The 15,583-nt window shown below is 39.2% G+C and overlaps 1 protein-coding gene across 9 annotated transcripts in view; it reads right to left on the bottom strand.

The window, feature by feature from the left end:
- TXNRD1 (thioredoxin reductase 1) overlaps window positions 1-15,583 on the bottom strand; it is a 92,594-nt gene that overhangs the window by 19,423 nt on the left and 57,588 nt on the right. For all 9 annotated transcript variants that reach the window (XM_032299839.1, XM_032299853.1, XM_032299823.1 and 6 more), the window contains 7 exons: window positions 14,612-14,684; window positions 12,158-12,277; window positions 8,157-8,299; window positions 7,583-7,698; window positions 4,889-5,114; window positions 1,782-1,874; window positions 512-588 (listed from right to left, as the gene is read on the bottom strand). In XM_032299839.1, the coding sequence (XP_032155730.1) occupies window positions 512-588; window positions 1,782-1,874; window positions 4,889-5,114; window positions 7,583-7,698; window positions 8,157-8,299; window positions 12,158-12,277; window positions 14,612-14,684 (848 nt within the window). The remainder of the gene's footprint in view (window positions 1-511; window positions 589-1,781; window positions 1,875-4,888; window positions 5,115-7,582; window positions 7,699-8,156; window positions 8,300-12,157; window positions 12,278-14,611; window positions 14,685-15,583) is intronic.

The following is a 15,583-nucleotide window of genomic DNA, read 5'->3' as shown; positions in this document are numbered from 1 at the left end:
TATCATGACAACTCTGGCCACTTTTGAAAATCAAAGAAATAAGAAAACTCTAAGAAATCTTAGAATGGAAGAACTCCAACACAGAGGTTAAGAGTGAGGATTCTAAATTATAACATCCCCCAAAATGGAAAAAGAAAACAGAAATACTAAAGTGAATGCCACTGGAAGAAAAGTTTTCTGCGCCTGTAATCCCAACACTTTGGGAAGCTGATGTGGGTGGATCACTAGAGGCCACGAGATGGAGACCAGCCTGGCCAACATGATTAGAGACATGATGGCAGGTGTCTGTAATCCAGCTATTAGGGAGCTAAGGCACAAGAATCACTTGAACCCAGAAAGCAGAGGTTGCAGTGACATGAGATTGCACCACTGCACTCAAGCCTGGGCAAAAGGGCAAGACTCTATGTCAAAAACAAACAAACAAACAAAAACACTAAAATTCTATAATTGACCAGTGCTGTAAATAACTGAAATAGCATTAAATATTACATAATAAAGATTTTTTTCTTACTTTTCATTTATCTTCACCCCTACAGTTTCTAAGCCAATTTTTCTTGTGCAAGCATCTCTTCCTATTGCCAACAACACCTGAAAAATTATTAATATATTAGTGACTAACAACAAAAAGGCTTTGCATTTATTACTTAATCATATTTTTCTCTGCTTACTAAGTTAATCTGGTTTCATTTATCAAACCTGGAAATAAATATTTCATTAAAAAAGTAACACAAGAGTTTAAATAAATTAAAATCGTCAGGGAAAAAAATCCTTTGAACATGAAATAGCAGAAATTATTTTGCACTTCTAATTAGGAAAAAGAGAATTTGTAATGCCTTAATAAACCTATCCAAGTTTAAAGACAACAACATCATAGTCTATGACTAAATTATTTTTTAAGTGGTTGCCTGGGGAGATGAAAGGGAAGAACACAAGACAGGAATTCTGGTCCATTTAAAAATTCTGTTGCCTGGCCAGGCACAGTGGCTCATGCCTGTAATCCCAGCATTTTGAGAGGCAGAGGCGGGTGGGTCATGAGGTCAAGAGTTCGAGACTGGCCTGGCCAACATGGTGAAACCCCATCTACACTAAAAATACAAAAATTAGTCTGGTATGGAGACACATGTTTATAGTCCAAGCTACTTGGAAGGCTGAGGCAGGAGGATCGCTTGAACCTGGGAGGTGGAGACTGCAGTTAGCCGAGAGTGTGCCACCGCGCTCTAGCCCGGGTGACAGAGTAAGACTCAGTCTCAAAAAAAAAAAAAAAAATTCTGTTGCCTTAAGTTATAGTGGAAAAAATCTGAAGCCATCCCTATACCAAAACAATTTTTTCTTTTTGGACACGGAGTCTCACTCTGTTGCCCAGGCTGGATGGAGTACAGTGGCACAATCTCAGCTCACTGCAACCTCTGTCTCCCAGAATCAAACAATGCTTCTGCCTCAGCCACCCAAGAAGCTGGGACTACAGGTGCCCGCCACCATGCCCAGCTAATTTTTGTGTTTTAATAGAGATAGGGTTTCACCACATTGGCCAGGCTAGTCTCGAACTCCTGACCTTGTGATCTGCCCACCTCAGCCTCCCAAAGTGCTGGGATTACAGGCATGAGCCACCACGCCCGGCCACCAAAACAAATTTTAATATCACAAATTATTGAGATGTCTTAGAATGGGCATAGAACCAGTACACCTGGAAATCCCTAAGAGCCATTTTAAGTTCCTAAACAATATTCAATAAGCACATTATTTGCTTTCTGCTAAAGTATTAACCTGAGCCCATTCCTTACCGTATTATACTCTCCTTCAATGATTTCCTCACTATTGGTAGACTGAGCTACTACTCGGAGTCGGCCTGGTGTCCCTGCTTCAATTTGTTCGACCTGTTAAGAGTAACAAAATTTTACTGTGAAATAAAAACATTTATCAAGTTGGATTCGGTAACTTCCCCTTCTATGTGGTTAACTCAAAGTTAAAATATAAAATCTTGCTTGAAAGGTCTTTTATGGGCTGGGCGCAGTAGCTCACACCTGTAATCCTAGCACTTTGGGAGGCCAAGGCAGGTGGATCAAGAGGTCAAGAGTTCAAGACCAGCCTGGCCAAGATGGTGAAGCCCCGTCTGTACTTAAAAAAAAATACAAAAATTAGCCGGATATGGTGGCACATGCCTGTAGTCCCAGCTACTTGAGAGGCTGAGTCAGGGGAATCGCTTGAACCTGAGAGGTGGAAGTTGCAGTGAGCTAAGATGGAGCCACTGCACTGTGGCCTGGGCGACACAGACTCCATCTCAAAAAAAAAAAAAGGTCTTTTATGTCTCATCTCCCTCACTTAACATTATTAGGGTGATAATGATTATCTCCTTCTTTTTGCTGCTCAATGCTGTCTGCTAAAGGGGCTTTCTTTTAAAGAGTTCTCAAGCAATAAAATTCAGAGAAAAGCCTGGGCCCGGTGGCTCACACCTGTAATCTCAACACTTTGAGAGGCCGAGGCGGGTGGATCACGAGGTCAGGAGATCGACACCATCCTGGCCAACATGGTGAGACTCGTCTTAAAAAGAAATTCAGAGAAAAATACGGAAAAAAGAAAGGTACAGAAAGCACACTATCATCCCTAAAATCAAACCAATGACTTACTGCTTTTCCCAGGATTCTATCCTATAATTCACCCAGAACGATTAATCCCATGGAGGGCAACTGTTGCCCAAATTCAGAGATTCCCTTTTGACTACAGATGCTCAGCTTTCACTGACAACAAAGGATAGATATTAGAATAGGTCAGTAGTAATATAGGTAACTGTATTAAGTCTTAAATATCGGCGTGGGAAAGGAAATGAGGGCATTTATCAGAACCAGGGGTTGTTTCTGGTTGTTAAGGATGTAGAAAGAAATGAGCAACCCCTAATATTTGAATGATGGTGGATGAAAATGAATATACCAACCCACTACACATAGATGTCAACAACAACCTACAGACTAGGTACAATGACTTAGAAATTCTTTCACCTAGAAAACTGTCCAGGGTTATTTTATTTGACATCAATAAAAAATAAAGATTTCCTTCCTGAATTCCCTTTCTTTCTTATATAGTTAAATAAACTTCTTTGGACATACTGCAAAAGTCTTTCCTCTTTAATTTTAATTAAAATGTCCTAATCCTTAGAGAAGAGTTTAATTGGTCCACTGCTTAAGATTTCTTTGAAAACGATAAGGGCCTCATCCTACCTCCACCCTTATCCACTTTTGTACTTCAATCAGGCCTTTTTTCTATCTACAACAGTATTTCTCCCCACAGGACCTTTGTACACATACTGCATTCTCCATCCAAAATGTACTCTCTTCCCACTCTCCACCGAAGGTTCCTTCCACTCGGTCACTTTAGAATACAGCAAGAGTTTAATACCTACCTGTGGGAATCAGATACCCTGGCAACCCCATTTTACTAGGATTAGTCCACCAGGTTTTCAAAGGGGTCCACAACTCCCCAAATGTTAAGAAATTTATATAGGAACATGTTACTTTCTATCAGTACAGCATATACATACAGCTGTTGTTTTCGAATCATAGCTCTAATACAAATATAGCATATATGCCTCTACTCTAAAAAAACAGCTACAGGACAGGTGCGGTGGCTCACACCTGTAATCCCAGCACTTTGAGAGGCTGAGCTGGGAGGACCACTTGAGGTCAGGAGTTCAAGACCGGCCTGGCCAACATGGTGAAACCTCTCTCTATTAAAAATACAAAAATTAGCCAGGTATGGTGGTGAGCACCTGTGGTCCCAGCTACTCAGGAGGCTGAGGCACCAGAATCGCTTGAACCTGGGAGGCAGAGATTGCGAGACTCTATCTCCAAAAATAAAAATTAAAATTAAAAACAGCTACAGTAATCAAGCACTGACAGCTTCCAGGAAATTTGTGCCTTACTCTCCACAACAATATTATGAGATAGATTCACTTCAGACTTACTCTCTACCAGGTACTTTTCTAATTACTTTATAAGTGTTGGCTAATTCAATCCTCACAAGAATTCTTAGATGCTATTATCAACCTCATTTTACAAAAGAAACAGGTTCAGAGAAGTTAAGTAACTCTTCCAAAGTCATAGAGCAAGAAACTGGCCAAACAGTATTTGAATTCAGATCGTGACGACCTCAAAGTTCATATTCTTATCTAACAGCATTAGGAGATCATAGTCACATACACAACTCAAGTTAACCCATTGAGAGACGAAAAAAAAAAAAATGACAACTACAATTCCTTAACAAAATAGTCCCACCATTTTCCCTGCACTAGAGAAAACTATCTATTAGTCTGAGACATATACTAAGTGTTCAATTTTGTCACTCTTATGTGTCAAAACTATTGTGATAATGTTAAGTCCCAGGTGTGATGTGGCATGTTATTAGAACTTTTCAAAAGAGTAAAAGAGCAAAAAAGGTTAGCATACATAAATAAATGAGATAATCTCTACCAGGGATGCCAGAAGTGTGTAGTGTATATGTTGAGACTGTATCGTATACCAAGGGGGGATGTCCTATGGGGAGCCGGCGAGTGCGGAGGGTGCCTATTCTTGAATTCTTATTTAAATCTCTGGTGCATATGAAGAAACAAAGTATTACCAGACCAAAGATGACAAAGGAATGCATAAGGGAAGCATTAAACAGAAGAAAACAGAAGAAAACCAAAGGAAGAGATTATTAATCTATAAGTAAGAACAAAGTTACATAGGTGTTTAGATGCTAGGTAGGTACAGGTTTGTATAACAATATACAATAGTAGGGGAATCAGCATTTCCGATGGTTTATAATGCTGAAAGGATGCTTCCACTACCAACTCAACTCTCTTTTTGCCTTTTATCGTGAATAGAATCAACAAACCTACACAGGCAAACCCACTTACTTTAATTGGTACGAACTGTCTTATAAACTTGATGCCATGTTCTTCCATGTGTTCACCAATTTTGTTGGCCATTTCCTGGTCAAATCCTCTAAGAAGAATGGACCTAACCATAACAGTGACATCTAAACCAATACCAGCAAGAAATCCAGCACATTCCAAAGCAACATAGGATGCTCCAACGATGAGGGTCTTCCCCGGGCAGTAAGGTAAGGAGAAAAGATCATCACTGGTGGGGTGGGGTGGGGGAGAGGAAGAAAGAATAAAAATAATGTTCATATATGAATAATTACTAAATCCAAGTACACATTTTTACTTTGCTAAGAACATACTTTCAGGATGATAAACATTCTACTAGCTACACATATAATACATGAGAAGTTTTTATAATTCTTAGATACCCTTTCTTGCCACTCAGTTGCGTTGGGAGTAATTCAAGCTACCCATAGCTAAACACAGCAAACTGTGTAACTCCTGATATTAGTCAGTTAGTACAACTCATCTTCACACTAAATGATTCTGAACTGTTTGGAATAAATCATAGATTTGCAAACGCAAACCTCCATCCTCATGCACCATTCAGGTCTCTCTGAGGTGGAAAAATCTGTGTTACTTCTTCTTAGTGGAAACCAATTATTATCAAGAGTGTGAACAAACATGGAGAAAAGAAACCAAAAAACTTTCAATATCTTGAAATATAAAAGCCAACTATAAAAAGTAGAAGCTGACAAAAGTCTTCTAGTTGAGCTAGGAATATACAGGACACAGAGATCATAAAAATAAAAGCATTGTTAGAGAATGAGTTGTTTTTCTTGTTTGTTTGGTTTGTTTTGAGATGAAGTCTCACCCTGTTGCCCCGGCTGTAGTGCAGTGGCATGATCTCGGCTCACAACCTCCACCTAGCATAGGATTCTCCTGCCTCAGCCTCCAGAGTAGTTGAGATTATAGGGACCCGCCACCAAGCCTGGCTAATTTTGTTATTTTTTAGTGGATACGGGGTTTCACCATGTTGGCCAGATTGGTCTCGAACTCCTGGCCTCAGGTGATCCACCTGCCATGGCCTCCCAGAGTGCTGGCATTACAGGTGTGAGCCATCTTGCCTGGCTTTTTTTTTTTTTTTTTTTTTTTTTTTTTTTTTTTTGAGATGGAGTTTCGCTCTGGTTACCCAGGCTGGAGTGCAATGGCGCGATCTCGGCTCACCACAACCTCCACCTCCTGGGTTCAGGCAATTCTCCTGCCTCAGCCTCCTGAGTAGCTGGGACTACAGGCACGTGCCACCATGCCCAGCTAATTTTTGTATTTTTAGTAGAGACAGGGTTTCACTCACCATGTTGGCCAGGATGGTCTCAATCTTCTGACCTCGTAATTTGACCACCTCGGCCTCCCAAAGTGCTGAGATTATAGGCATGAGCCAAGAACGAGTTTTTAAAAAATATCGGAAGGGAGCCTGCTATTGTCTGAATGCTTATGTACCCCCAAAATGCATACATTAAAATCCTAAACCCCAAGGCAATCATACTAAGGGGTGGACCTTTTGGGAGGTGATTAGGCCATGAGGGCAGAGCTCTCATGAATGGGGCTAATATCCTTGTTAAAAAGGCCCCAGAGACCTGCCTCTCCCACCATGTGGGAAAGGATAATATCATATACCAAAAACAGCCTGAAGGAGAAGAGTAACTTATAAGACAATCAGAAACTCCTGAGCAAAAAGCATTCAAGAGGACACATTTACCAACACTCTGTCTTAATGACTTCATAATTGAAAGCTCCTGAACAATGTCAGCAGTGTTTTCATTTGATGGGCAAAAATAAACCACACAGAAAAACCTCTCCTTGCTTGACTGGTTTCAAGAGGTCCTTCTACAATGACACTGCAACCATTCAAACAGCATTCAGTGGGGTCTAGAGGTCGATAAATCTAAATGGCCTGCCATCCTCTAATTCTTATAGTGGCCATTCTGTATGTGCTGAAGGATAATACATGAGCCTCATTCTACAAAATCTAAATGTATATACGTATTATACTTATTTTACAAAATGTGAATATTCATTTGGCTTTTTAAATATATACTTATATACTCACACACATATAAATTTCAAATACAAATGTAAATATAAATCTATATGCTAGTATGTTAGTGCTACTAACTCTGTGTAACAAGATGACCAAGTTTTCAATATTTAAAATGTTCTCCTGGCCGGGCGCGGTGGCTTATGCCTGTAATCCTAGCACTTTGGGAGGCCGAGGCAGGTGGATCACAAGGTCAAGAAATCGAGACCATCCTGGCCAACATGGTGAAACCTCATCTCTACTGAAAAATACAAAAATTAGCTGGGTGTGGTGGTGCACGCCTATAGTCCCAGCTACTTGGGAGACCGAGGCAGGAGCACTGCTTGAACCCGGTAGGCGGAGGTTGCAGTGAGCCGAGATCACGCCACTGCTCTCCAGCCTGGTGTCTGGCAACAGAATGAGAATCTGTCTCAAAAAAAAAAAAAAAAAAAAAAAAAAAAGCTTTCCTTTAAAATAATTTTTCCTTTCTTTTTTTCTTTCTCCCAAACCCTGGCCCCTAGAGAGGGCACAATGTGGCAAAGAAATCTGTCTGAAGTCCAAGAAATTGATGAAGCGGATTTGAAGAAACTTGCAAAAGCAAAAATCCACAATGGGTTTTTCTTTTCCTCCCTGCATTTTTTCCTTACCTGCTGATGCAGTATTCTTTGTCACCAGGGATGCCCAAGTAACGTGGTCTTTCACCAGTGGCAATGAGAAATCTCTCTGCTGAATAAATCTTTTCCTTGCCTTTATTATTTGTTGCCTACAAAGGAACCAATATGAAAACCTTATTAAGTAATCGTTCCTCAGAATTGTAAGCTTCATATTAACAAAGGTCATTCACTACATTATCTCATTTCATCCTTATAATGAGGACAATAATATAATAAAAAGGATAAATTAAGGCTGAGTATTTAACAGACTTAGTCAAAGTCACAATGCTACTAAGAGGCAGAGCCAAGCCTCAAATCCAGGTGATCCAGTCCAGTATGCTTACATTTTACCATACCTCCACGCAAGGCCCCATTGGATATGACAGCAAAATCACCAAACTGGATAGTCTAGGTGACATATATATACTTTTACTATAATACTGTCACATATATATACTTTTACTATAATACTTTCACATATATATACTTTTACTATAATATGTTAACATTTTCCAACTAAACCTAAAAAAAAAAAAAAAAGAGCTAAGTCAGGATGTCACACAATTACCTTAATCCTGTGAGGACCAATAAATTGCCCATAAGCATTCTCATAGACAACTTTCTTCTCCCGCAGAGCTACTCGGTAGCCCCAGTTCAAAGAGCCAATGTGATTCTGTACAGCTTCTATCATTCTGTCCCAATCATGCTTAACTGTACAAGAAAATAAGACAAAATCTTGTTTGGCTTTTCAACTCCTGGCAAAGATCATTTCTCAATAACCACACAAGCGAAATACAAGTAGCAGAGCTCTAAAGGCAATCTAAAAGGGCGTATCCTCCATTTTGCGCACGTATGTTACTTTTTCATCTTCAAATATTCTTTCCCTTTTATAAGACTAATACAATTAAATAAATATAAGACAGAACTGACAATTTTAAACTAAAGTAACAATACACAAACTTTTTCCTTCTTTATCTAGAAATGAACTCAAATTTTACTGATTTCTGGAATATATTAAGGTTTAGGATTCTCTATTTTAAGAAAATCCAAGAGTTTCTGATGTAGCCAACTACTGAGTCACTACACTAGTAACAGTGTTTATGCTAGGGACTGGCAAATTGGCACCATGGGCCAATCCAGCCCATCACCTTTTTGTAAATAAAGCTTTATTAAAATACAGCCTTTATTAAAATACAGCCATGTGTATTTATTTCAATATTTTCTAGTGCTGCTTTCATACTACATGAGCAGAGTTAATTGGCTACTAGAGACCCAGTGGCCCAAGAATCCTAAAATATTTACCATTTGGCCTTTTACAGAAAAAAATTCACTCACTGTTCATCTAGACAGAATTTTAAGAGTCTATCTCATTTCCCTCCAAACTCCCACATCTTATAATAGAACTTTTAAAAATTCTTTTTATTCTGTCATAATGAAATTAATCTTTTAAGTCAGGGCACTAAAGCAATGTTAAATTTCAAAGGATAAAAATCAATTCTTTGTTATTCAATAATCTTTCTTTTTTTCCCCCCAGACAGAGTCTTGCTCTGTTGCCCAGACTGGAATGCAGTGGCACCATCAGCTCACTGCAACCTCCACCCTCACAGGGTTCAAACTATTCTCATGCCTCAGCCTCCTGAGTAGCTGGGACTACAAGTGCAGGCCACCACACCCAGCTAATTTTTTTTTTTCCCATTTATTTATTTTATTGCATTTTAGGTTTTGGGGTACATGTGAAGAACGTGCAAAATTGTTGCATTGGAACACACGTGGCAGTGTGGCTAATTTTTTTTTTTTTGGGACACAGAGTCTTACTCTGTTGCCAGGCTGGAGGGCAGTGGCGCAATCTCAGCTAACTGCAACCTCCGCCTCCTGGGTTCAACAGATTCTCCTGCCTCAGCCTCCCAAGAGCTGGGACTACAGGCACACGCCAGTACACCCAGGTAATTTTTGCATTTTTAGTAGAGATGGGGTTTCATCATGTTGGCCAGGATGGTCTCCATCTCTTGACCTCTTGATCTGCCCACCTCACCCTCCCAAAGTGCTGGGATTACAGGTGTTTGAGCCATTGCGCCCAGCCTCAATAATCTCATCTTTAGAGATAGGGTCTAGCTCTGTTGCCCAGGCTGGAGTGCAGTGGTGTAATCAATCATCACTCACTGCAGCCTCGAACTCCTGAACTCAAGTTATCCTCCTGCTTCAGCCACCTGAGAAGCTGGGACTATAGGTGAGGGCTTCCATGTCCAACTAAGTTTTTTTTTTTTTTTTTTTTTTTTTTGTAGAGACAGGGTCTTCCTTTGTTGCCCAAGGTACTCTCAAACTCCTGGCCTCAAAGTGGTCCTTCCACCTTGGACTCCCAAACTGTTGGGATTACAGGCATGAGCCACCTGGCCCAATAATTAATATCTTATAAATTACTAGGAAAAAAACAAGATACAGGTAAATATACTCTAGTGGTAGGCAGAAGACAGGTCCTAGGGCAGCTGTGATTTGGATGGAAGAAGCAAATCAACATACACTGAAATCTTCTCTCATGGAAATGAGGAATATGGAGACCAATTCAGTGGGCAAGTAGCCTGGCTATACAGAAAGTGTTGAAAACAGACTTATAACACTTGCTGGTCAGCCTCTGGAAGTGGGAATGACAGCATACAAAAATTGATTTAAAGCCTCCTAGAGAATAGACAGTTCATGGATATTGAATTCATATGAACATATGTTAGAATTAAAGCAAACCTTAAGAGACTGGTTCAACTGAAAGAAAAAATAATAACTGCAGATGCCACTGTGGTTATGGCTCTACAGGAAGCCTGGACCAACCTGCCTGCCTGGCCTCTGTTTACCACCACCACCATGAAAGGCTCAGGACTTGCTGTTTCTCTACTAAAAGTAGAACAGAATAGTATATAACTCACCCACACGTGCCAATCATCTAAGCCGCAGCAATTATCAATGTTTTACAAAATTTCTTCTCATATCTCTTTCTCTCTCAAGGATCTCAACAAATAATGTGATCCCAACATTATAAAACTTTAAAAGTTAGTGATTTTCTAAGATTCCAGACTTGAAAAGGGTACTATTAGGCCAGGCGCAATGGCTCACACCTGCAATCCCAGCACGTTGGAGGCTGCGGCGGGCGGATCACGAGGTCAGGTGTTGGGAGACCAGCCTGACCAACATGGTGAAACCCAGCCTGACCAACATGGTAAAATACAAAACTTAGTCAGGCACGGAGAGAGGTGGCTGTAATCCCAGCTACTCAGGAGGCTGAGGCAGGAGAATCGCTTGAACCCAGGAGGAGGAGGTTGCAGTGAACCGAGATCTCGCCATTGCACTCACTTGAACCCAGGAGGAAGAGGTTGCAGTGAACCGAGATCGCGCCTGGGTGACAGAGCGAGACTCCGTCTCAAAAAGAAAAAAAAAGGTACTATTGATTTTAAATAGAAAGTCAAAGTGTCAACAAAGGAAGCATGACTAGTTTGAGTGAGAGCAAAATTTTTCAAAGTATGTATTTATGTCTTATCTTTACATTTAATAAACAATTAAAACTCTGGAAAAAACACAAAACAGTTTACCCTGGCTACTGGCTAGAGTATTTTCTTTCAAATGCTCCATAATCCATAGGTCTCAAACCTCAATCAGATAGAGGTTGGAGTTTCACTCTTCATAACAGAGTGACATATGTCATAAATTAGCCAGGAAGCTGTGCCGGTTCTCACTTTATTATTCTAATAGATAATGCAACCTGCTTTCTAAAATTAATAATTCCAATCTCTTCAACTCATCTAGGGTTTCTAGGTTATCCAGGGTACTCTGAATATTTTTAATCCAACAAAGTCTAACTACTCCCTCTCTTCAACAACCACCCACCACCCCCGACAAATACTGGCTCGTGAAACAGACTTCTTTGGAGGGAGAAAAATGCAAAAGCTTCAAGAAAACAAACATTATTAGTACTTCCTTACAAATTATAAACACTGCATGATTTCTCACAAACACTACATGACAATATATTCAAAAGAATTCTAATTTTATATTATAGAAACCCCATAGTCCAAATGCAGTATCTGTTATTACCATTACAACTATGTAAATACTTGACAAAGGATAATTCCAGTGACTGTATCTATCAAAAATGTAAACAATAAAAACAACTAGGCTGGCTGGGCACAGTGGCTCACGCCTATAATCCCAGAACTTTGGGAGGCCAAGGCGGGTGGATCACGAGGTCAGGAGTTTAAGACCAGCCTAACCAAAATGGTGAAACTCTGTTACTACTAAAAATACAAAAATTAGCTGGGCATGGTGGCGGGCGCCTGTAATCCAAGCTACTGGGAGGCTGAGGCAGGAGAATTGCTTGAACCCAGGAGGCAGAGGTTGCGGTGAGTGGAGATCACGTCACTGCCACTGAACTCTAGCGTGGGTAACAGAGTAAGACTCTGTCTCAAAAAACAAAAACAAAAAACAACTAGACTATTTGCTATCTTCACGGAAATGGATGATGCATTGCAAGATTGCAGCTCAACCCCTTAAAAGCACAAACAGAAGAGTAGCTTTTCCCTCCTGTACCTGTCTCCTCGACTTTCCATCCATAGTTTCGAGAGTCTTGTAGGGCTTGTCCTAACAAAGCAGCTTGGTGCATCAGTTTTTTAGGTATGCAACCCACATTCACACATGTTCCTCCAAGACCTACAAAAACATTGAGAAATCAGTTTATAGCCTGCTTTTCAAACCTTACAAACCTTCAAAGAAAAAAAAAGTCAACAATTATTACAATTCTAAGAAATATTGTATTATATATGCTTAATGTGGCCAATAATGTTTATATAAGTTTATTCCTAAATCTTCACAACATTCCTAAGTTCAGGGACCCTTTTATACCAAACACAGCAATATCATCCTAAAACAAAACAAAAAGAGGGGCAGATTTCCACAATTTCCACATACTTCAAAGATTCAAAATTAAATGACTGCTGATAAAGATGCCAGAAATTGAAATTTTACTATGTACACAACCCTATACAGACAACCTCTGACTTGTCATTTTTCTACTTTATGTTGATATCCATGCAACCATACTGTGTTTCACTTTCAGTATAGTATTCAATAAATTATATGAGATATTCAACACTTTATTATAAAATAGATTTTGTGTTAGATGATTTTGCCCAACCTTAGGTTAATGTAAGCGTTCAGAGCATGTTTAAGGTAGACTAGACTAAGCTATGATGTTCGGTAGGTTAGGTATATTAAATGCATTTTCAACTTATGTTTTCAACATACAAAGATTTTTATCACGATGTAGTCCCATTGTAATTCAAGCAGCAGCTGTACTTGCCATTGAATCTATGCACAGAGGTAACTGATAAAGGAGCTGTTATGCTGTGCATGATTAGAATGTAGTGGGTCTTAAACTACATATAAAAGTTGGTATATATGAGCATTTTTTAAGAAGGTGGCCTATAGCATTCACTTGATTTTTTTAAAGGATGCATGACTTCCCTTGCTCCCTAAAAAAAGGTTTCATATCCCTAAGCTTAAAGAATATGGTGACAGCTTATTTCCATTAGAACAAAACACAGGCAGGTGACCAAAATGACAAGAATAAGAAAGAATACAACTCAAAGTAAGTCCTCTAAGCAGAATGCTACCAGTGTCACTCTGGAGTGTAAGCTCCACAGGGCAAAAGGGAAATACCTAGCACCAAGAACGGTGTCTGACACAGAATTGATACATTAAATATCTGCTGCACGGATGAATCAGAATTTGTGACATCACCTTATATAGACTTCTTGCTTCTTTGTTCCTTCTAATGCAAGCAGTCAAGTAATCTTTAACAAAATTTATATTATCATGGCCAGGCACGGTGGCTCACAAAGTCAAGAGATGGAGACCATCCTGGCCAACATAGTGAAACCCCGTTTCTACTAAAAATACAAAAATTAGCTATGTGTCATGGCGTGCGCCTGCGGTCCCAGCTACTTGGGAGGCCGAGGCAGGAGGCTCGCTTGAACCCAAGGACCGAGGTTGCAGTGAGCAGAGATTGTGCCACTGTACTCCAGTCTGGCGACAGAGCAAGACTCCGTCTCAAAAAAAAAAAAAAAAAAAAATTTGTATTATCACATGGCTCCCCTGTCTTAAGAGTCTTCAAAGGTTCATTTATATGTTTTGATTAGTCCAATTTGGTCTAAATTATATGCTCTGATTAGTCCAAATTCCTCATCTTGGCCTACAAAGCCCTCAATAGTGACACCTGTCTTCCTCTCTGGTCTCAGCTCACATCACCACTTCCAGCTCCCGATAGCCACACCACAACCATGAAGGACTCTTACCTACCTCAGGGCCTTTGTATGTGCTATCTTCAGAGAAAGAGGAAAGCTGCCTGGAAGGTTCTGCCTCACCTTTTGACAGCTGGCTCATTCTCATTCTTTGGCCTCTTCTAAATGTCACCTCTTCAGATGCCTCCCCTGATAATCTTCTCAAAGTTAAACTCTCCTTTATCTACTTCCTCTCTATACCACTATATAATTTTTTCAATGCCACTTACCACAATTCCTAAAGTTCTTACATATATTTTGTCTCCCCACTTAGAACATAAGCTCCACAAGGGCAGGAACTTTGAATGTACCAAGTTCACTGCTACAGTCACTGCCTTGGTTCATAATAAATCTTCAATAAATATTTGTTGAATAAATGAATAAGGAACATATAAAAACTCAGAAGCAGCAAGGGCTATGCAGTAAGGTATCTGATTCCAGTTCTTGTTGAATGTAGGAGGTAGATTTAAAACAGAAATCCATATATGAAAAGTTTCTATTTTCAGTTAATAAGCCCCTATATATGCTAGATAACCTAAATTTTTAGCATTTAACCTGATCCATTTTAACTTAGCTCAAATAAAAGATATATATGTTTTGGGGCTGGTTTTTCTTTAACTTAGTTTTTGATTTTTTCAATTAGGTTTTAGGAGCCAGGGGAAAACAGCTTCGAAAACATCACTTCTAGAGTATTTTAAAAGCTCACCCCATCTAGTTCCAAGAGGGGTGGGAGTGACAAAGTCCAGGACCATCACCTTCTTGCCATATTGGGCTGCTTCCTGGAAAATAAAATTAATTAAAATGAGTTGGAAAGGTTAACATGACAGATCGGAACTGGGCTATTAAAAATTCATTTTTTTTTAAAATTAAGCTATAGACCTTAAAGCATAACAAGCAATCAATACCTGGGTACTTCATATACCATGATGATTAGTTCAACTCCAGGATAAAAATTAAGAGATATTCAGATAGTTGTGAGAGTAGATTTTAAAATTATGCAGATTATAGTAGTAAAATTGTTAGAATCCGCTGGAAACCTTAGAATCCTCTAACAAAACTCCACTCAAACAATAACAGATTAAGCAATAACCTGAAAAAAGAACATGGCCATTTCCAAGCAAGTTGCCAAGTAGCTAAAAAAGCAGGTTTACTGACAGTCTATAGCCCTAATGCAACCCATATCCTATTAGGTGATAATTTAAAAAGCATTTTAAAGTTTAATCTAATTTGGTTTCTAAGGAAGAATATTGAAGAAGTTTTTCTTCTGTATTATAAAATTTCCTAAAATTTTCACATGAGGAGCTCATTAAAAAGTTCACAATATCTATGATATTTCCAAATTTATTTTTAGGGAGGGAAGACAAGAGTCAGAAGTTTGTTTAACGGAGTATATTTTATCTGAGAAACAGAATAAGCTTTTACATTGGCAACTATACCTCCAAAGGTTATTTGAAAGGACTGAACCTACAAGACTTTCAAATACACCATCACTGGAGTAAAATACATCAGGTATTATTCCTGAATTACTTTCAGCAAAGCCCTGCTTCAATGCTACACACTGGTCTTCCCCTAATTTGGGCAGCTTCTACCCTTTACTGATTCAGCACAAGCTACACCTTAGGGAAGGATAACCACAACATCTTTTTTTTTTTTTTTTTTTTTTTTTTTTTTTTTTTTT

The sequence above is a fragment of the Sapajus apella genome, unplaced genomic scaffold (genome assembly GCF_009761245.1).
Source record: "Sapajus apella isolate SASKATOON/1434 unplaced genomic scaffold, GSC_monkey_1.0 scaffold2, whole genome shotgun sequence".
In the NCBI taxonomy this organism is placed as follows: domain Eukaryota; kingdom Metazoa; phylum Chordata; class Mammalia; order Primates; family Cebidae; genus Sapajus; species Sapajus apella.
Note: the sequence above shows the minus strand (reverse complement) of the source record. Positions and strands in the feature narration are given on the sequence as shown.